Here is a 23,183-nt window from a genome sequence, read left to right as displayed (position 1 = left end):
GATCTCCAGAAATTAGCGGCCAAAAGAGCTCAGTGTGTGAGTTAGTCTGTAACACTTGTAACAATGGGGAAAAAGAAGAAAGTTAATGGTATCAATCGCTTTGGTGGCCGAATCCTGCAAGGTCCCGGGCCCTGTGTTTGGGGAGGCCTTGCAGGTTTCCTGCTAGTGAAATGGTTCTAAATTGGATGAATGGTGCCTGCCTTTTTTATAAGCGTCCTTTCAAAAGCAAGCGCAAATATATTGCGTGCACCTGTGTGTGTATGCGTATAATTAACATTTAGGTGTAGGTTTACTTGCGTTGGTTAACAATCACTGAGCTTCATAGTCAAATACCTCTTCCAAACTAAATATTGATCAACCGTTCACGAACATACGGAGAAAAATATCACGCTCAGAACCAAATGAAATGGCGCCGGGGCGAATAAAGTTCTACAATAACAAAGAATGCCATTTGTATAGTAAGCTAGATGGTAAACTTGCTGAACTGTCAGGATAATTTGCGTAGAGAAGTCCACAGATGCTCGAAAGGCCATACAAAAATGCAACCGCATAAGTAAGAATGCTGAATAGACGTGGTTGCATCTTTTGAGAGAGAGGTGTCACCCTGCTCCTGTACATCCCTCCAAATGAGAGACTGACAACTTGAAGCTGCATGTGTCTTCAGAATTCCATACTCTTAAGAAGGACCTCAGTATCTATGTGGTCATGGGACTCCTTGGTGCCTGGCTATATCCTTATAATGTACGGTAGTGGGTGCTTTCACCACAGAAAATGGGCATGACTGGCAACTCTCTGCTGTTGTGCTTGGCTTAACCTATGATCCAGTATATTACCACAAAGGGGAATATAGCAAATAACATTTTAGACACTTTAAACATGCCTATTTCAGAGTGGAATACATTGCTGAAACATTTTCACATTGATTTAAGGCTGAAAAGGAATGATTACAAGTAAAATAAAGTGCCGCTAAATGCCACTAAATTTCCGTTTTTGTGCCGCTAAATTTTCATTTTTGTGCCGCTAAATTTGCCAATCCATGCCGCTATATCCTGGGGGGTCTGAATAGGGCTTGAAATGCAAAGTCCTGACTTTGGGAATGCAGCGCGCAGCAGGCAAAGCATCAGTTCCGAAGATCTGTGGTGCTGCAATGTGGAGTACGGCGCCGCCAAAGTTGCTATCGACGAGAGATGTGAGTACTTGGCTTGGAGATGCGCCACACTCTTGGTGATACATTGGTTCTGAGGACTGCGAGAGAGATGAAGGTCACGCAGCAGTGGCGATGCGTCTGTTCTGCTCGGGGTTGCACTGTTCAGCCGATGAGATGCGTCGCTTCCCTGCCAGAATCGGTAGCTCAGCAGAGAAGATGCTTCAGTTCTACTTGAAAGCACCTTAGTTCCCATTTCCAAGGGTCCAGGACTGGGATGGCATCACTTGACAGGGTTGACTTACAAATGGCAGAGTCCAGGTGCAGGTGCAAGATTCCCGAAGCCTGTTATGTCCCGGAGGCTTCATATCAGAAGGCATGCAAACTAGCCCTTAGAGTCACTCTGGGTTCTGGGTTCAAAAGATGTAGGTCTAGTCCTTCTCACCCAGGTAAGAGGGCAGCCGGCATGAAGCCAAATCATGAGTCCAACAGAGTACCAGTACTTCAGCAGCACAACAGTCCTTGTTCCTGTCAGACTTTCCACAGGTCCAGAAACGTACTAAAGTAGTGGTGTCTGAGTTCCTTCTTTTATACTCAGTTATGCTTTTGAAGTGGGGAGAAACAGCTAGAGGCAAGCCTTTGGAGTGCACAGATGCACTGCCCTGCCAGACCTGGCTCCAGACTAAATACAGAGATTATGCAGCCCTTTGTGTTTATTTATTTATGTATCTATTTTTTATTTATGAAGTTTTATCAGCACGAACAAGACCAACATTTTGGTGTCAGAGAGCTGTACAACCTAACAAATAGCATCAAATATACAAGAAGCAACATATATAGGACATACATCATGAAAAGATAATACAAAGAGACACAGTGAAAACACCAGCAATGAAATGAAATTGACATGGAGAGTCACCTTAGACCGGAAAAAGATTATTCAGTAGTCTAAATGTTACTTCATTTTTTAAAAGAGCGAATGAAGGGATGGTCCTGATCTCTGGGGGAAGAGCGTTCCAAATTCTTGGGGTAATTCCAGAGGAAGTTCTCTTATAGATTTTCTTTTTGTGAAATTTTTGGGGTTTCAGCAGTAGGGAGCATATACTACGAGAAGCTCTATTCCTTCAGGATAGAACCAGTTTCTGAGCCAGGTAGCGAAGAGTGTTGTGGTGGATGGCTTTGTACGTCATGCATGCTATTTTTAGGTGGATCCTAGATTCATAGGGGAGCCAGTTCAGAGAGTGATCATTTTTCTTTATGCCTGTGATGAGCCGTGCAGCCACATTGAGGTTAGCAATCAGCGGTGCTAGTTTTATTTTTGGTAGGCCAACGAGGGTAGCATTGCCATAGTCAAGTTTGGAGATCAGGAGAGCCTGAACCGCCATCTTGAAATCTGCATTGGGTAGGAAATGCTTTAGTTTCTTAAGACATGGAGATGGAAATTGACAGTTCTGTTTTTGGAGCGGATGTGATTCAGCATGGAGAGGTTGTTGTCTAGTGTTATTCCTAGGGATTTTGTGAATCAACAATATGTGGGGTACAGATCAAGTCGGTGAGTAGTGGGAGCCAGTCTTTGATGTAAGAAATGGGGTTGGGAGGCGAGATTAATAGGAATTAGGTTTTGAGGGGGTTACATTTGAGGTGGTTAAGAGTTAATCAGTGTTCAGTTTTGTTCAAGATGTTATTGAGAGTGCTGAGGTTGTTAGGGGAGATAATATTCATGTACAATTGGGTATCATCAGTGTTTCATATGGTAGGAGATGGTAAAGTGTTTGAGGATTTCAGTCAGGGGTTCCATGTAACGATTAAACAGGGTGGGGAAAAGTGAAGAACCTTGGAAAACACAATAGTGACCAGCGTCTGATTGGATAAGTCATGATTGATTAGGCCTCGTTGAGATCTGTTTTGTAGGAATGAGAAGAACCATTTTAAGACAGTACCAGAGAGACCCATCCTAAGTTCTGAGAGGTTCAGTAGGGTTTCATGTCGGACTGTGTCAAACGCTGCTGATAGATCAAGAAGGATTAAAAGACAGGATTCATTATGATCGCGAAAGCGCGAAGCATTGTCGTCAATATGGATCATGGCTGTTTTAGTACTGTGACCTGGTCTGAAACCAGATTGGCAGTGGTCGAGGAGTTGGTGCTGGTCAATATGATTGCAAAGTTGTTGATGAACACATTTTTCCTGGAGCTTGGTTAAGGTTGGGATGCTCGAAATGGGGCAAAAAATTGTTGGGATCAGAGTGGTCCACGTCTGGCTTTTTTAGTATAGGTGTGACTTATCCACTTTTTATGCCTTGCATAAGAGAGGCATTGATCATTATGGTCCATAGGGGTATCAGGAGGTATGAAGTTTCCTTGAGGAATTTGGAGGGAGAAGGTCATTGAAGTGGTATGAAAGTTTAGTGGAAGACAGTAGTTTTGAGATGTCAGAGCCCTCAAATGTCTGAAAGATGGACCACAGGGCATTGTATTTAGGTTTAAAGAGAAGGTTGCTACAACGAATTTCCTGCGAGCCGAAGGTACATTGTGGCTGTATTTCAGACAGTAAGCAATTCACAGCAGTGAGGAGCTCATTGTCAATTGACTTAGTTTTCTCAAAAAGAAGGAGGGAAATGTTTGAAAATTAGGTAGGGTTGTAGTGCCGGTTGAGGAGGATTTACTTTTCCCATTAGTTTGTTGTTTGACCAGTACAAAGAGGTTGTTTTGGATGGTTGAAGGCTGTGTTCAGTTGCTGTTGGAGAAATTATGATTTGGCACTTCTGATGCACCTATTGTAGTGCCTTCTTTTTTTATGCAACAGTTTAAGGTTTGAAAAAAATGGGGTCTGTCTCCACACTCCTTCTGCAAGTCTAAGGGCACAGCATTCCTCGTTAAGGCTACAGTTGAACCAGGTATTAGTTCTTCTTATCGGGACTCTTTTTAATCATTTGGGGGCAATGGAGTCCATGATGTTAGACATAGAGCTAAAGTAGTGCTTAGTGAGGTCCTGAGCATCAACCATATCGATGGGAGGAGACAAGAGGTTAAGACTGGTGGTGGATATCAAATCTGTATTGAGATTGAGGGTGCTACTGATCGAATGTTTAGTTTTCATGGGCTGGCCTTTGCGGACGGTTGCCTTTTCAACAATGGAGAAGGTAATACTGTGATGATCCGTCCAATCACAGGGTGAACTAAAATCCGATAGTATGGTATTTTCCTTAGCTATGATTAAGTCTAAGATAGCCCCTTCAGATGAGTAGGGTGATTACAGACTTTGGTCAGGTTGAGTTTGTGGAGGAAAGTGTTAAAGAAATTCACTTGTGGATCCTTAGTGTCGTTCCAATGAATGTTGAAGTCACCTAGAAAAATTTGGTTGTGGTATGGGGCAAGGCTGGTGCAGATGATCGCCCCGAGACGGTTCAGTTGACTGTCGGGAGTAGCGACGGAGAGAACGGTGCTAAATTCGCCTGAGCCGCAGCCAGGTGAGGCGAGGCCATACCCTCCTGTTTAATAGTGATCTACTAACAGGAGGTGCAACCAGAAATACCTTAGATTCCAGGTGAAATGGTTTGTGATTAGTTATTTTCTATATATATTATTTTCACCCTTTGCAGTAGCAAAACCATATATCAAGGTCCTGATGAAGGCAGAGAACACTTGTGACCACTTTTCTGCTGAAACATGTTGACCGTATAACTTCTATTAGCAGATATTTGTTTAAACTGCTATCCTTTGCACTGTTTTTAATCTTGGACAACTATTACATTTTATTTCTCTAATTTCTCCAATTTTAACAACACATTTTTTCACATTTTTTGTTGCACTGCAAATCAATCGTTATACATCATTTGATACCCCGATCTCACTCTACCTTGATTACTTTGAGCCATTGGACATATAAATCTAGTCCTTATGGATGAACATGTAAGTCCCATGGTATGAGGAAGCCCAAATGATGACCAGGGCGGTATCGGACAGCAACTGATGGGTATCCTTTTCTACCAAGGAGTATCCTTTTTTCAGTAACTACACCTTAAGTATCCTCACATTATACTTACTTTGCCGGTTCATGTCATATTTAGGTTTTTCCTATAGACCCATGGGCACTCTTTGTTTGTTAAGTATGGTGTAGATGATCTCCATGATTTGTTCGATGAAGGTAAGACAGGGACGGGACAGAACACAGCCTATTCAGGTGTAAGTGAATCCTGCCATTGATAGTCCACCGAGTCACACTTAAGCTTGCTTTGTGTGTGGCTGTCTAGGAGGAATACACAAAGCCCATCTGCCAAATACACCAGGCACCAAAGGGCTAAGGCAATAAAATGCCAACTTTCTAAAAGTGGCATTTTCAGAATGGTAATTTGAAATCCGATTTCACCATGAGGTAGGATTTTAATTTAGGATTCCAGAGATACCAAAGTTGAATCAATCCTATCTTCCCATTTGGAAATGCCACTTATAATATGTAATAAGGTAATCCCAAGGTTATCCTATGGGAGATATAAGCTGTGCACTACCAGGACTTGTAAGACTTAGACGTTATTGTCCTGCTTTTTTAATACATTTTACCCTGGGCTGTAAAGGGCCTACCCTAAGGAGTACTTATATGTATTAATAAAAAGAAAGGTTTGGGCCTGGCAAGAGGTTTATTTTCCCAGGTCAAAATGGGAGTGTAAAACTGCATTCACAGGCTGCAATGGCAGGCCTGAGATATGTTTAAACTCAATGTATGCGGGTGGCACAATCAATACAGCAGGCCCACTAGTAGCATTTAATGTATACGTTCTGGGCCCATGTAGTGCCACTCTACTAGGGACTTACAAGTGAATTGAAAAGCCTACTGGATATGAGTCAATATTACCAAGTTTAGAGGATAGTGCACATGCACTTTACCACTGATTGGCAGTGATAAAGTAGTCAGAGCCCTAATGCCAGCAAAAATGAGGTTAGAAAAAATGGAGGAGGTAGGTAAAAAGTTGGGGGGGGGGTGACCACCTGAAGGCTGAAGGACTTGTGGACAAAATCATTAAATAGGGTTTGTGGAAGGGAAGGGATGAACTCGAGCTGGACAGCCTAAAACAGATTGAGCCAGCAAATACAAAATCAAACAAATGTGAGTTACAATGTGCTGAATGCATTCCCAGGGTAGCTTTGCAAACATCCCCAAAATCTTGTTAGCAGACCCTACACATTCACTCTTTGGTAGGCTTTGGCCTAAAAGTAATTCTGTTACAAAATATATTTAATTGTTCTACAAAACAGGCATGACCTGTTTCTTAATGATGCCATTAAGATAGCTATGCCACAAGGTAGTGTGAAATACTGTTTTTTTTCTTCCCCCAGTGAGCAGTTTTCTTTCATCACAACTTATGAGGTGCCCTTGAATTATAAACCAGAATCGGTCCCTGCAAAGTTTTTTTGTTGCAGGCCCCGCTATAGCTCATAAGAACAATGCTGCTTAGGTGGTATACCATATATATATTTTTTTCACGGTATCCCACCTTAGAGAAATCTATAAACTGGTTCAGGTTTGAGAAGACCTGTGCGACTCGCTTGATTAGTGCTAGAAGAATGCGGGCCCAATAGAAAAGGGCAAAAGACTCTACATCTCCATCAATCTTTTTCCTCACCCATGTGACTACATTGCAACCAAAAAATTTCCCTTAGAAATATTGCACATAGCATCAATGACTGTACATAGGTGATGTTAGTTTTATTGTTTTCATAGTTGGAATTAATGGCAGTTAGTATGTGACAGTTAGTGCAAGTGAACAACTCTGACTGGCGACGAGAAACATAACAAATAGCATAAACTAGTACTAACTAAAGAACATAATGTGCACATACAGAACATACATTGTACAAGTTTATAGGCGAACGGGGCACAAGCTTCATTTTGCAGCAGATCTTATCAGTGTGGTTTTGAACTCCTCAACGGGGTCTTGCTCCTTACCTTTCAGTGGTATTTGTATTTGCCTGCTAAAATGTCTTACTCTTTAAATAAATGTCCCACGCCCACCCTGTTTCTCTTGAAGTCTTGCAAAACCTTACTGTACTCTAATCAGGGCTTTAAGTGGGATGGGTCCTGCCGGAAGTGAGCAGCGGCAGTCTTTAAAAGGGGGCCTTGAAACAGGTCCTCGGGCTCTGTTTTATGCCCTGGCACAGGCGTTCTGTTTTTTCCCGGACTGCAGTGACCAGGGCCGGACTGGGAACCAAAACCGGCCCTGGCAAAGTGCTTGACCGGCCCCCCTGCCTCCGTGCCCCCCGGGGGGTTGTGGGTGACGCTGAGCTCTTTGCCAGGCTCGATTTTCGGCCCGTTTTGTTACAGGGCCGATTTTGAAGCTATGCTTCAAAAACGGCCGTGTAACAAAAACGCCCCCCAGGGGCCCCAAAACGCCCCCTCCACCCATGCGGCGCACCGGGGGATTGCCCGGTGCCCGCTACGGCCAGTCTGGCCCTGGCAGTGACAGTACATCGATGCACGTGTGCTAATTTTGCTCACTAGTGGAGAAGTTACGGCAAGTCATCATGCCAGGTGGGCATTGTAGGGGAGAGAAATCCTTTAAAGATAGTCATTTTCTTTCATGGATTTTCCTTTTCTGGTTGAAACACAGGAGCAGCAACATCGTTGTGGTGTAACCAGGGTGTTGTGTTATGTACCTTTAAGAATATGTATATGCAATGTGCTCTCGTGTTGCTACACGAGCCAATATGTAATTTGCAGAATGTTATTATTTGTAGTGAGCATTCCTTCTCGTCAGTTGCTCTCACTGGTCATACTGCATTACTTCAAGCAGCTGACCAGAGAGAAGGACTGAGGAAAGAAGCTCCGTTGGTATCTTGACTATAACAATAAATAATTTAATCTACAAATACTTTGGAGTATTACTTAACAAATTGGCAACAATTTCTTGCCAACGGAAGAACCCACAAGAACTTTACAAGATTTTTCTTGCATTTCGTTAAAATTTATTTCGGAGGAAATTGCTTGAAAGTCTATCATTGTTGGCCCTCGTACAACTCTGCTCTTATTGAAATTGGTACCGTATGAGCATTTTACTATTTTGTGGAAAAGATTCTCACCGGCTTTTCGACATAGCGGCATCTTTTAAAGTGCGCGCTCGAGACACAGAATCCCTGCAGCCTTGGAACGTCTCCTCTAGTGATTTCTTACGCGGTGCGTTACGTGCACATTAGCAGCTTCCTGACTTGTGCTAACGTAATTGACGTACGCGAGGTCACGCTGAGGTCAAGCGACGTGCCTCCATCTTGGATTTTTGTTGATTTCGAAAGATTTAGTCATCGCAAGTCGAGTGAAAGTCTATTCTCATTTGAAAGTTACTAATTTAATATATTTATTTACATTTCCGCTTTTCTTCAGTTCCAGGAAAGAAATTTATAAGGATTTAAGGTACAATATTTTAAAATTTTTAACATTTTTTTTTTTTTTTTTTACAAAGGAAATAGTAATTTAATTGTGAGATGGCTGCTCAACAAAACTTTACTATTCAAAATCCATCTCCTTTCTGGTCTTCTGGTTGTGAGCCTCCTATTAAGTGGTTAGAATGGAAGGCATATGTTTTAAACTTTATAAAGGCTATTGATGTCGACAAAAAAATGAGTACAGAAAGGAAAAAGACACTTTTTCTATACTCTCTTGGCCCAGCTGGTTTAAAAACTTATGAAAAAAATGCAAAAGACTACAGTCAGTGGTGATATGGATGAATTTACGATTATTTTGAAAGACTTTGATAATCATTTCTCACCAAAAGTCTGCATTGGCATAACAAGATACAAGTTTTTTCATAGAATACAAGAGTCTAACGAAACCATCGACGAGTATGTCTCAGCTTTGAGATTAATAGCTGAGGATTGCAAATTTGATCATTTAGAAGACCAATTAATAAGAGATCAAGTTGTTATGCATGCTAGTGACACTTCCATTCAAGACCGTTTGTGGATTAAAGGTGACTCAGAATTAAAAGATATTTTAGCGCTAGTGAGAAAAGCAGAACTTTCAAGCAGAAGTTCTAAAGCTCTAAAGAAAGATAATAAGACTGAGGATAAGAGCGAAAGTGTTGTCAGTAAAATCAGAGACAAATCGTCTGAAAAATATAAGAAATCTAATGTAAAGAGTACTAAACGTGATCCTCCTAAGGAAAAGGAGGGTTTAAAATGTTTTCGTTGTGGAAGTAGTTCACATCTGGCTAACAGCAAGAGTTGTCCTGCCCTAAAGCATAAATGTTCAAATTGTAATATTGTAGGCCATTTTGCAAAAGTTTGTTACAGGAAAAAATCGGTTAAGGTGAAATGTGTAGATGATGAAAATTTTACTAGTTCTAGCGAAGATGATAACTCAGTTAAAAAAATCTCATTTAATACTGTTTTAGAGGATAAGGATGCTGAGAATTCGAGGGAATTTTTTTTGTTAAACATCACTGACAAGGAAAATAACAGGAAGAAACCTCTTTGTCTAATATCCTTAGGTGGTGTTGACGTTCAAATATATGAAGATTCTGGTTCTCCATATACTGTAGTCAATGAGGCTATTTGGAAAAGTATGTTTGTTAAGAAACTGGGTAATGAATTATTGCCATCAGATATTCGACCAGTAGGGTTTTCTAATGAGAAAATTGATATAATTGGGTATAGACCACTTCTCTTTAGATTTAAAGGAAGAGAGGCCTATGGAAAATTGTATATCTCAAGGAAAGGTCCGTCTGTACTGGGATGGATTGATCAGGGGAGTCTAGGGATAATACTTAATCCTAATAGTGAGGCTCCAGTGATGCTACTAGATGATAATTCAGATTTCTGTAAGGAAATTTTGAATGTTTACCCAAATGTCTCTAAAAAAAATATTGGAAGACTAAATGATTTCAAACATAAAATTGTTTTGAAACCTGATGCATGTCCAAAAGTGCACAAGGTGAGGAACATTCCCATTGTGTTAAGAAAAGAACTGGAAGAAGCTGGAACTTCAAAAACTTGTTCAAGCGGATATCATTGAACCTATCGAGTCATCACAATGGATTTCTCCCATTGTGGTGGCTCGACGCAGCAATGGAAAATTTAGACTTTGTATTGATTTAAGGCATTTGAATAACAATATCGTAGTTGATAAGTTTCCGTTGCCTAAGATTTCAGAAATGTTAAGCTTGATTAAGGATGCAAGTTGGTTTTCAACGATAGATTTGTCAGCCGCTTACCATCAGATCCCACTCACTGATGAAAGCAAATCTTTAACTGCATTTATTACCCCCTCGGGTTGTTTCCAATATAAGAGACTACCATTCGGTTTAGCATCTGCTGCCGCTATCTTTCAAAGATTAATGCATCAATTATTCAGTAAATTTGATAACATAAGATGCTTCCAAGATGATATTCTTGTATTTGGAAAAGATAAAGCGGTACATGATAACATCTTGAAAGAAGTTTTAAGTGTTTTGGAAAAAAAAGGTTTGACAGTGGAGCATTCTAAATGCAAGTTTGGTGTGAGATCAATTACTTACCTCGGACATGTTATTAGTGGAGATGGGATTTCCACTAAACCTTCTCTGGTGAATTCAGTGATTAATGCTCCGAATCCCAGTAATTTGCAGAATGTTATTATTTGTAGTGAGCATTCCTTCTCGTCAGTTGCTCTCACTGGTCATACTGCATTACTTCAAGCAGCTGACCAGAGAGAAGGACTGAGGAAAGAAGCTCCGTTGTTATCTTGACTATAACAATAAATAATTTAATCTACAAATACTTTGGAGTATTACTTAACACAGGGCTTTAAGTGGGCCGGTCCTGCCAGTACACTGCACCCAGAGTCCTTAAATGCAGGTGCTGAGACAGGTCCCTATCGGGCTCTCTATTTTACCCGCAGCCTCAGGGTGAAAGTGACTTGTTATAGTTCTTTCACAGTCTCATCATTTCAGAATGGAAGCATTTTCATACACAAAAGCCATGGTTGTTGCTTATTTATCTCATGCAAGTAACAACCACTGACCAAAGCCAATAGTCCTGACTTCTTGTAAATATGATGTTACTTTTGTATCATATCTAGATGCGATGACAGAAACAGCAAATTACCAGTCAGGCGGCACACACTATGCTAAGCACAAATTTTTACCTTAGCTGTTTTTAAGCAACAGCCCTAACTGCATAGGCCACGCCCCTTTGAGAGACCCAAGCCCCCCAGTTTTTTCACCCCACTTACCTGACTACTACAGTTCTGACTGTTTCACTAATGACCTCTTCTGTCTTTGCAGGTCATACTGCTTTGCACATGGCCATAGAGAAGAGGAACTTGCCATTGGTGGAGCTTCTGATGCGTCACAAAGCTGAGGTGCACGCCAAAGCAGAGGGGGAGTTCTTCCGGAAGAAGGAGCGAGGCGTGGGCTTTTATTTCGGTGAGTTGCATTTTTTTCAGGTATCCTTTGGCGAGAACACTGCGCAGTAGAGCGTAACCGAGTCTCCAACGCCTTTACAGTTTCCTGTTATAATTAAGAGAGAAGTTACATTTTGAGAGGATAATAATTTAGTTTTTGACCGAAATTCGACTAAAGAGCTGAGAATGGGAAATGCCTGTATCTTATCCCTCTGCTAGGTTAGGGTTGAGCATGACAGACAGCACTGGATCATGTAAATTGGAATGGCAAAAAAAGAAATAAATTGGATTCATAAAACTGAGCTATGGTATTATCTTGATGTAAATGAAAACCCTACATCTATAACTATTGTTATTAAATTGATCTGCGGCTAGTAGAGAGAAAATGCCGTTTATGGGTCAATACTTTAATTAATTCATTCATTTTTTGTATGTATGATTTGCTTTTTATATCACACATGCAACGTGGGCCTGATTCCCACAGCATTTTGTTCACCTAATGTCAATTTAATCACAAATGAAAATCAATTTCCATAGTACATTCCCAGTTCTGATTCACATTATAAGGACTGGTGAAATTGTACTCTTACAAGTAAGTCGGAATTTCAGCTTTTGCCAGTGTAGACGTAGGGTTGGGTTTGTGGGTGTTTGTGCGTGAGCTGACTTGCAAAAGTAGGTGAACACCCACAAATTCTACCCTGGAAGAAAATGCAGGGGGTTAAGCAGGCATGCAGGGGGGTAAGGGGAGCCTAAAGTGTGTGGTTCAGATAAGGTAGAGTACTAGGTGTCCTGGCCTGTGTCACCACTTTGATAAACTCACCAGCATTCTGCACGGGTATCGTATATGGTAGACATCCTACCAAAATCAATGATGATTCCTAGGTCTAAGATTGCAATTTTATTAATGCTCGGAAAAGTAAGACCGGGTTACAAAGTTTAATTTGTGAAGGAGTGAGACCTGCATTGCTACTTTGGCAGTCACCATAGAGTAGTATTAGTTTTAAAGCACTCACAACACTTCTCATGGGTGGGACCTGGCCCATGCTAATGCTTAACATCTCATACAACGGAAAGATAACAGGAAAGTTGAGGGACCACACCTGTGCTGATATCTACAACAATGGATGGGTTTGGGGTGTGTTAAGCCTCGCAACCTTCAAAACTTTTTGTGGCAAGCCCCACTATCTCCTAAAGTTGCAAAGATTTACTCTGTTCCCACATTCACATGAAACATTTGACTGTTGCTACATTTCATGTCTCAATAGGAAAGTTGTAGAGAAATATTCTGCATACTATTGTTAGAGTGCTTAGAAAACCTGTGCAAAAGGGAACTTGAACAAAAAAGTCTGCATACTTTTTTATCATTGCTGTGTTTAATTGGTTTGAAAAACAGAAGTCATCTTAATCTGGCAAACTGCACAGTATTGAGAAATGATGGAAGTCTGGAGTGTTACAAAATGTTGCCAGCATGAAAAGCTTTGTGGACTCCTAATGCAAGCATAGCAATTTATAGAGCCTGAAGCACAGGGCATGGTCTGTACCGCTCCACGGGTGGCCGTTTAGCACAGTCTTACATTCCAGCATTCAGATCATTCTGCGGGTGCATGGATATCCTTCACAACTGTCCGATACTTGCAAATAGCAAATTCCTCAGTCAATGGGGGAATGAATTGCCCAATAAAGATACATTAGAGCCTTTTTCGGACCATCATGATCTGCTATAGTCTCTTGGTAAAAAAGATGACTTTCGCCCTCATTGCGGAGGAAGATGCATTTACTGACTCCCTGCCCAGCTATACTTGATGCCCTCTGGATTCACAGACATACCCAGGCTCTACATCCGGCCCTTGTAGAGCTCTACACTCGAGGACTATATAAAATGGTGTCTATGCCACAGTCGCTGTGGTCTCAGGGATTCCAGCAAGTTGACTGGAGGGAGGCTCTTGATTTACTGCCTCGCTTCAGGTTACCCATATTATGGATTTAATGCTGAACACATTGGGTTTAAAATAAAAGCATGTCAGAGGGCTCTGTTTAAGTCAAAGTAGCAAATGATAAACGTCATAGCTTACTTATAACTTTCACTTGCTTCTCCAGGTGAACTTCCACTCTCCTTGGCTGCCTGCACCAACCAACCCAGCATGGTCCATTATCTCATGGACAACCCCTACCGCAAGGCTGACATTGCTGCCCGGGACTCGGAGGGCAACACAGTGCTGCATGCGCTGGTGATGGTTGCTGATGACACAGAGGAGAACACCCAGTTTGTCACCAAGATGTATGATGAGATACTGCTCAGCAGCACGCGCATGTACCCGGAACTGAGGATAGAGGAGCTGATGAACTGGAAGGAGTTAACACCCCTCAAGCTTGCTGCAAAGTTGGGGAAGATAGAGGTGAGTCCACAACACTCATGTTGATGTTGGCATGTATGACCCTCTTGTTGACCCAGAAGATTAGTACAAGCGTCATTTATCCAATAACAATTCCTCTTTTCTTAAAAGTGCCTAGTCTAAGGGGGGCATTTTAAGTATAGCTGTCATACTTTTGCTTGCCTGATGGGGATCCCTTTTGCCTAAAGCCCTTCCATCAGTGTGGCAGTGTGGCAGAAACACTTTTTGTTAAAACAGAATGCTGAATGGGCTGACATACTGTTGCGGCCTACTCAGAATTTAATTTTGTTTTCAGAACCAAGTGCCAGATGTACGACCACCCAAATTGCGCCTCGCAATTTGCGACACAATTTCAAGTCGCTTTCTGTGAGTCGAAAATTGGGTTGTAAACAGTGTCAGAGACACTGTTAGCGATTCCCAATGGGGTGGCAAAATGCGAGGCTCATGAATATTAATGAGCCACTCACAATTTGCGACAATATTGGGAACGGCAGGCCCTCCCAGGTTTGGTGGCATGCTGTGCTCAGCATACAACCATGTCTGGGACTGCTTATAAACAAAGCTGCAGCCCATTTTCCTTAAAGGAAAACAGGATGCATTAAAAAAAAATTACATGTTTTTGTTTCATTTTTTAAAGGCAGGTAGTGGTCCCTGGGACCACTGCCTGCCCTTAAAAAATATTTTCAGAGCCAGTAACAAAAGGGAACCCTTCCCATTTGCGACTCCATTACCACCCTCTTAAAGAGAGTGGTAATTTGTGAGTGTTTTGCGACCGCAATTGCGGTAGCAAAACATTGGTACATGGCTTTGCGGTCACTATTAGGAAGGGAATGCCCCTTCCTAATAGCGAGTCGCCAAACCTATTTAGCGAGTTACAAATAAATTGCGACTCGCTAAGTAGGCTTTGTACATGGCCCATTAGGTTTTTGCATGCGTCAACGGGTCGCAAACCCATTTGCACATGCAAAAATGGGTTGAACATCTGGCCCTAAATCTAAAAAAAAAAAAAGCCTTGTTTCTGAGGAACAAACCAGTAGGGAGTTTTCTCTCGGCTCTTGGGGCCACTGTTTGTTTTCCCTGCCCAAGTCCCTTGGGTAGGGAAAATCAATGGTGGATACCCATTAGAAAACCAGCGCTTTCCCCATCATTAAGGCCCTCATTACAGATGGCCTGGTGACACATGTGACAACAGTTGCACCCAATAAAATCTGACACCAAGGTTTTCGGAATTTATAGGATGTGATAATTATCTCGCACTACGAGTTTTGCCATGAAAATCTGGCATAATATGCAGATGTTGGTGCTTACTGCAGGTAACCACACCATTTGGCATGTGTGACCACAGGAATTACTGTGCGCACCGGAAGCTAATGAGGCTCTGATCATAATGAGGAAAATAGCCTATTAGGTAACCCAGGCAGGCTGGTTAGATTTCTACATGGCTGGGCACCCAGCCCGGTATGATTGAAGAGAGCAGTGACCATGTGAAGGACTAAGTATGTGGGAGAAGGACAAGTTTGAGTGACATTCTGAGTCAGCACTTGATTATGTAATAACAAAAATACTTTTTTAAACTTGAGCTTCAAATTGCACTTCTGCCATTTTCAAGTACTAAAAATTACTAAATATTACTGTTACCAACGACAGCCTTGATAATGAGGGAGTCAGCGTTTTCCAACCCTTGTGACTGTGTTTCCACCGGGGTCAGAATTGCCCACTGTGTGGTATTTAGTGGAAGAGGTGTGGCGCCGCGGCCAGGGCGACTGACGCTGGAATCTGGGGATCACAGTTCGATCCCCGGCTCCGGCGGCAGGTTAGCCCAGCACCATGTGACTCTGGGCAATAGCTTGCTTAATCTTCCCGACGGCCCCCAGCGCCTATAGACCCTAATGGGTGATTGTGCGCTTTACAAATGTGGATTATTATTATTATTATTATTATTATTATTTACAACACCTGGTATTTACTCAGGGCCTCAGGCCTTACCAGCACTTTTGCACTGCCGGAGAGTCACTTTTTTGACGGTCCGGTGCTACGTCATATTTATAAGGCCACGTAAAGCCACTTGCTTTGGGTGTTCCCAGGCAACACCTATGGAACCTGACACATTCCCAGATTTACGAGAAATTGTAAACATGGGAATGTGTCAGAACCTAACTCCACCCTGTGATGGTGTTAGGGAGGCGCAACGAAGAGCAATGTTTTTATTTCTCCTCATGCTTTCCCTTTTCTATGTGTGCTGCAGACATAGAAAAAGGAAATCGCCTGAATTGATTGATTTTTTGCACAAACAAAATCAATAAGCACCGCAACGCAGGCACTCTTGTACCATGGTGCAAGGGTGCCTGAGTTGGCGCCATATCACATAGATATGTCACATTCCTGCCCTTTTGTTTTGACGTAGGGCAGCGCAGCAAGATTCCTTGCGGCACTGGCCTACGTCAAAACCTCATAAGTGAGGCCCTCAGTGTGTTAAATAGCACATACTCTTCTGCCACACTCTTAATAATTTTCATCCTGGTGTGCAATGCGCCAATCTCAGAAGGACAGAAGGATAAGTTGACACTGCCAGAATTCAAACGTGTGTCCTGTAGGCAGGGCACAAGTCCTAAAAAAATAAGTGGGGGGACTAACCTAGTTAATCAGTATGCAAGTCACATCACAGGAAGTGGCATCTTAAAAAGTGACATCAGATCTTAAGCCCTTGCATATATCTTTAACATGTCTATCATGGGTACATTGGAGCACATTTCGAGTATACAGGGAACCCTCCTGATTTAGGCTGAAAATTCACATTTTTTTAAGCAATACATAAGGCAACGTTGCCTTGTGTCAGCGTAAACTTCCTCCACCGATTGTGCTTTACATGAAAAAATAGTGATATTTAAATCATTACACCTCCTCCTCAGGGGTAGTAATCACTATATAAATGCTATTTATTGTGTGTAAATGCTGGGAAAGACCAACGCATCTGACATTCTTACAGCACATGCATATCTCCTAAACAAAGTCTGAAGAAAGTGAAAAGCTGCTTTTCATAAGTACGTGTGAAGTGTGAACAAGGTGTGGGCCTTTGTTTCCCCTCATTCTGCTTTATTTGCATCAGGTGTGAAGCTCCTGACTGCTCCCAGCTAGGAGACTTGAACAAAAGGAGGCCTGATGACCCCTCAGAAGGAGTCTGAACTAAAAAAGCCCCCTCCCCAAGTCTGAACTAAAAAAGCCTCCTCCCGCCTGCACATTGTTGCCGATCGAAAGCAGACAACAACGTGCAGGCGCTGCTGAAAGTGACCCGGTGTTTGAAAATTACACCTGGACGAATTCAGCATATTTTTCAATGGGGCCCAACTTCTTGGCAGGGTGGACGGTGTCCACCCTGTGAAAATAGTGGGTGGACGCCGTCCACCCACTTGTACCCCCGACTCGTGCCCTGCCTGTAGGTCACATCAGATTGGAGCAAGCAGTGCCTGCGATAGCCATCTCATCCATAAGGAGCATCCGCTGTGAAGGCACTCGTCAAACTTGCTTCATAAAGTCTTGTAATTTATAACAGTGCTCCAAGGTTTTAATGGAAAGCCTAATGTATACAGTACTATTCTCCTGAATCAACAGATCATCTTGATATGTGGTCTTTCTCTGGCACATCAAACTGTCTAAACTACATGAAGTTTCATAGTCAAGTCAGTGTGGTTTTGCCGGTATCCTGACATGCGCCTAGTTCCCTGTCAGAGCTATTTGCTTTTCAGTGCCTGTTGTGTGATCTCCCAGTGTAGGCCTTGCCACATCTGAACTGCAAACATGATGAATATTCTGAATTATTTTGTTTTCTGCCTCTAGATTTTCAAACACATCGTGAGACGGGAAATGAAAGAGCCCGAACACCAGCACCTGTCTCGGAAGTTCACCGAATGGGCCTACGGGCCGCTGCACGGCTCCCTGTATGACCTGACGTCAGTCGATACCCACGAGAAGACCTCTGGAAAGAACTCAGTCGTGGAGATCATTGCTTTCGGAAGCGACAACCCAGTGAGTGCCAAACTACGCAGAGAGTTGCAAAAACCGAATCTAACAGTTTTGGAACTGCGTTTGCCGAGTTTCTACCCAGGGCTTTAAGTGGGCTGGGTCTTGCTGGTGCTCAGCACTGGCAGTCCTCACAAGCAGGCTCTGAGAAGGGTCCAAATCGGGCTGTCCATTGTTGCCCTTATTCTCAGGGTGGAAAAAAATCTTAACCCTGCATCCGTACCACCCTTCACTGCCTTTGATGTGACTTCAAAGAAATTCGGTATAGTTCTTTCACAGTCTCATCATTTCAGAACAGAAGCATTTTAAATATTCTATACAACGAAGCCATTGTTGGTGCCTATTTATCTTATGCAATTAACAAACATTGACAACACCAATAGTCCTGGCTTGTAAGTATAATGTTACTTGCAGAATTATATGTCTGGATGCAATGTAAAATATAGCAAAATACTAGTTGGGTGCACACTCTGCTAAGCATAGGTTTTCAGCTTAGGAGTTTTTAAGGCACACCCTTAATTACATCGGCCTCGCACCTTTTGAGAGACCCCCAGCCCTTTTCATCCCACTTAAAGCCCTGGTTCTACCCATTTTCTCTATTCATATGCACACCATCACTAGCTTTCTTGCTGCGTTCCCACACACTATTGAATTTATAAAAATGTGCAAGGGCTGACAAAGTCTTGGGCCGTACATGGCAATCCTCCAGTTACATGCCCAGCCTTGTAAGGATAGCCCGAGGCATTTTTTGTAGTATCCTTCTCATTGGTAATGAAAGAAACTGCTTATTTCAGAAAATTTTAGATTCAGCAAGCACTTTGATTTCTGTCCAAAGCCAAAGGCAGAAAAAATACATCTTGCTTTGTCGGTTTCGGAGACCTGATCTGAAGTCATTCACTCTACCCTTGAAAATGAAAGCTTTCTTTGAAGAAAAACAACCTGTCCTACATCCTGAACCCACCACGAGATCCCAGGAGATTGCACAGCATGTGTATCTGCAAAACTAGAGGCCACAAACCCAGTGTTACAGGTAAGTAAGGTTTTCTTTCCAGGTGATGGCCTTGCATATTGGAAAATGTCAAGGTGACCTGCACAAATGAAATCAATAATTATATGAATATATGTATCTATTTGGTATTTCTATAGCGCAAACCTAGCCAAAAGGCAGTGGACACTTTACATGATCAAAGACCAGCATAAAGTCAACAAGGCATAGGAAAGGAAGCTGGGTTGTAGATGAGTAATGCATTGTGATGTAGTGTTCTTTAAAGAGGTGAGTCTTCAACTCTTTCCTAAATTGGTGCAGCGCTGGGGCTGTCCAGATTGATATGGGGATGTTGCTTCAGACAGGGCACAAGTCCTTAAAAAAGAAGTGGGGTGACTAACCAGTTTAGGCGGTAAGCAAGTGAAATCATGACACGTGTCATCACAGTGCAAGATGTCACAACACGTGACATTGCATGTGACATCACAGGAAGTGACCTCACTGGAAGTGACATCAAAAGAAGTGACATCAGATATTAAGACCTCACACATATGATTATCATGTATATTATGAGTACATTTAAGAGCATTGTGAGATTTAACAAAGTAGATTTGGCATTGAGGTTGTGCCTTAAAAGCCTTTGTTTCTCCTCTGTGGCATTTACATTTAAGTGTGAGGTTCCAGGCCGGCTCCAGTCAGGACATTAAAACAAAAGGAGGCCTGATGGCCCCTTAACTTCGGCCCAGTTGGAGGTGAAAAAAAAGCTCCCTTGCTGCCTGCCCGTTGCTGCTTTGAAATTGAAAGCAGACAACGTACAAGCGCTGCTAAATGTGTCCCGGTATCTTACACAGGTACAAGGTCAGCATAATTCTGTGGGGCCCAACTTCTAGTGTGTGTACCCCAAACTGTGCCCTGCCTCCAGATCCTGGGTGCATATATAGAAATGACCTCCTGTCTTGGTTTTGTTTTTTATACTTCTTAGTCTGAAGTTTGATGGTGTCTGGCTGTGGGTGACCCATGCACCACCAGGCATGGTGAGCTTGTATGCAAGATAAGCTGAGTTGTTGGTAGGGATTGCTCTGTAAGTGATGAAGGTGGTTTTCAATATGGTGTGTTGCGGCAAGGGGAGCCAAAGAACTTCCTTCAGGATGAGGTGATGTCATATTTCATTTGGCCCTGGATGAGACGTTCTTCAACATATAAGTTGCCCATAAAAGGGGCAGCTGTAGACTCTGGGAGGCTTTCGTGTAAGGCATTATCATCCTCCGCATGCAAGAGGATTTAAATAGCAGTTCAGAAGTTGCCTTCTGCAAGAAATGGTTTGACTTTCTTTTGAAGAGAGAGCCTCTAGTAGGCCGTTGTTTTTGGCAATGTGTCCCCTGAGGATGAGGTCAGTATCCAGAGTGATTCCAAGTGACTAGGCATTCTATGAAAATTGGATTTTGAAGCTATTAAGGTTTATGTCATCATCTCACATTTATACTGTATCTTGTTTGTTGTTCTTGGCAAATAATAGGAATTTTGTTTTGGTTGGGTTGACCTTCATGTTAGTGCTGAATATCCAGGTCATCCAGGTCTGGATCCAGGTCTGGATGATATGGAAAGTGTATTTGCAGTGTTGGATGCAGCAAGCAGATGAGACATCAGAAGAGTTGTCTATCATCACCATATTGGGGAATCTTGAACCTGTTATCTGTGAGTAGAGCACCAGGTGGTTCATGGAAAGTTTGGAGATGACAGAGGACATTATGGAACCATGGGGGACTCCACAGGTGATATGAATCTTTTGTGACCTAGAGGTGCTCATGTGAACAAACTGGTGTCAGTTTAAAACAAAGAAGGAGAAGCAGTGAAGGATATTGCAGGTGAATTCAGTTTGCGAGTTGAGGGTTCGTATGAGGGTGGGATGGTCAATTGTGTCAAAGGCAGCAGAGAGATCCCGCAAAATCAGGGAGCAAGAGTCATCTTCATGTTGTGTACACAGTGACATTTTCAGTCTCCACAGCTCATAGCAATAACAATGCACTATTCATATAACAGTTAATGACACAGCTTTGCAGCTTCAAAGTACTTCAAATAATAGATACTAATATAACCCCTCAACTGAAAGGTTCAAGAGTTTCCATCTGCAGAAATAGTAAAAATTGTGTGCATCTGCCAAGAGTCAAGTCTGTTGTTTGCAGGTAGTACAAAGATCACAGCACCTGATGCTTCGCATTGAGACATCTTGAAAAACTGCTGTTAACAGTTCCTTGGCTCATTCACAGATCTAAATTGGCATCAGTAGAGCTACTGACCTTCTGGATACATACAGGTAATAGGTAATAGGATGACTACAGAAATGCTGCAAATCAAACCAGATAATGATAGGGATAGTTTTGTTAGTGAGGTACAGTGCTTAATTTATAATACAATACGTGCAAGGGCCCTCGCCAGTAGGCCACTGGAGATGTAACCACCCATTGCCATGCCAGCACTGACAATGACAATACCTATGCACCTACCAACTACAAGTGTCATTATTCAGAGTATTCCAGGCCCCCAAAGCTATAAGAATGGCTTAGGTGCCAGGAACTAATTGTTTGTAATGTATATTGAATTAATAAACAGCTGTTATTCTGCTCATCACTGAATTACACACACACAGGGACACCATGTGGCAGACTGTTATAATACCGGTGTTCACAATTAAATGCCGGTGCCGAACACCAGAAACCACCGGCTCAAACTAAGCACTGGTGAGGTTTAACTTTAGTGCATAAGATGCATGGTGAGAGAGGGCTGATTTATGATAAGCTGGTGTTTATCAATTCAGTTTTTGATCTCTCAACTACTGTGCTAGACACAATACCCTGTAGCTTACTTAAGTCATTATAGCAGCTCCAAAAAGGCTGCTACCATTTCAGTTGGAACATTGCTAATATTAAATGTGTAACAGTTTGGTTAACTGTAAACAGGATCTAACTGAAGCTAATGTTTTCCAGAGGAGTCCTTCATGGCCATTAAAAAGAAGAAAAAATAATCCAACAGTTAGTAGCGCACATATAATTTCAGAAATGGAGTTGGGAAAGATGGATTTTTACCAGGTCCCTAAAATGAAATACTCTTTAACAAGCCTGCCAATTAGTTCAGTATTGTTTATGTCTCAGTTTATTTGTGTCATTTTTATTTTATAAAATGCGAGCATAGCCCCGAGGCAATAGAGCATTTGTTAGTCATAGTCAATACCATCTAGGTGGAGGTTCAGGATTGCGAGGAATAAAGGTCTGATTCACGCACATAGCTACTTTGCAGAACATGAAACAACAAAGTTTCAACTAGGTCAAATTAATTTGAACAATCTTATTATAATAAGAGATAGTCTAAAAATCTCGATTCTAACAGGGTAAATTTATGTCAAAAATCTCTATTCTAACACACTAAATGTATGTGAAAAGTATTAGAATTAGACCATATGTGGAGAGTAAACATTATGTTAATTTTATATTCAGTATTAGAAATGAAACATGAGACATAAGCTGTAATCACGAAACTACAACTGTCCATTCAAGGCTAATGATAATTTAAAAACATGTATCTCGGAAAATATGATCAAAGTAATATAGAAAGAAGAGGAAAATATTTTCAGAGCATGGTTCAAAATTGTGTCAGAGTTATGAACCTTGTGGTCTGTATGAAATGATTGTATTGCAGGTGACTTTGTGGCTGTGAAAGTCAATAGCGATTCGCCCATAGTGGAGTTGTGAAGTTATCGTCAAGACAGAGGTAGTGGTAGAGCACTGAACTGGTACAATGTCACTAAAAATAAATCAATGAAGATGATTGCTGTTGTAACTAGGCCTGGGCAAAATTCAATTTACACTGGCATAATTTTCTAGGTTTCACGGAATTTCCTGAAATTAATATGCAATGACACCACTTTGTATAGTTATGCGCTGACTGTGATAAAAATTTACTGTCAATGTGAGCTCCTGTTGTTTACGGTGCTGTTGTTTTTTGCATTATGTTGCATGAGTGAAATGCATTCACGCCTCAAAATTTAATGCCAGGACGCATTTTGTGCTAAAATATAATGCTAATTCAAGAATTTGCCATAAATAACCATAATTTTGCCTGTAATTAAGCAAAAGTAAAGAAAACAAATTTCACATACTCCTAGTTGTAACTTTATTCATTTACCGTATTAGGGTTCACAAACTCAAGGTACACAATTACCTTTTCTTTCAAGCAAAACGTAGTTTGCCTGAAAACATGCATGTAGAGAAATAAGTATCGA

At 41.8% G+C, this 23,183-nt stretch overlaps 1 protein-coding gene across 5 annotated transcripts in view; it reads left to right on the top strand.

The window, feature by feature from the left end:
• LOC144822437 (transient receptor potential cation channel subfamily V member 1-like) overlaps positions 1 to 23,183 on the top strand; it is a 238,168-nt gene that overhangs the window by 145,109 nt on the left and 69,876 nt on the right. For all 5 annotated transcript variants that reach the window (XM_078679961.1, XM_078679957.1, XM_078679958.1 and 2 more), the window contains 3 exons: positions 11,394 to 11,534; positions 13,610 to 13,908; positions 17,740 to 17,928. In XM_078679961.1, coding sequence (XP_078536087.1) covers positions 11,394 to 11,534; positions 13,610 to 13,908; positions 17,740 to 17,928 — 629 coding nt within the window. The remainder of the gene's footprint in view (positions 1 to 11,393; positions 11,535 to 13,609; positions 13,909 to 17,739; positions 17,929 to 23,183) is intronic.

This window comes from Lissotriton helveticus, chromosome 3_1 (genome assembly GCF_964261635.1).
Source record: "Lissotriton helveticus chromosome 3_1, aLisHel1.1, whole genome shotgun sequence".
In the NCBI taxonomy this organism is placed as follows: Eukaryota; Metazoa; Chordata; class Amphibia; order Caudata; family Salamandridae; genus Lissotriton; species Lissotriton helveticus.
The sequence above is the reverse complement of the archived record's forward strand: the minus strand, read 5'-3'. Positions and strand labels throughout refer to the sequence as shown.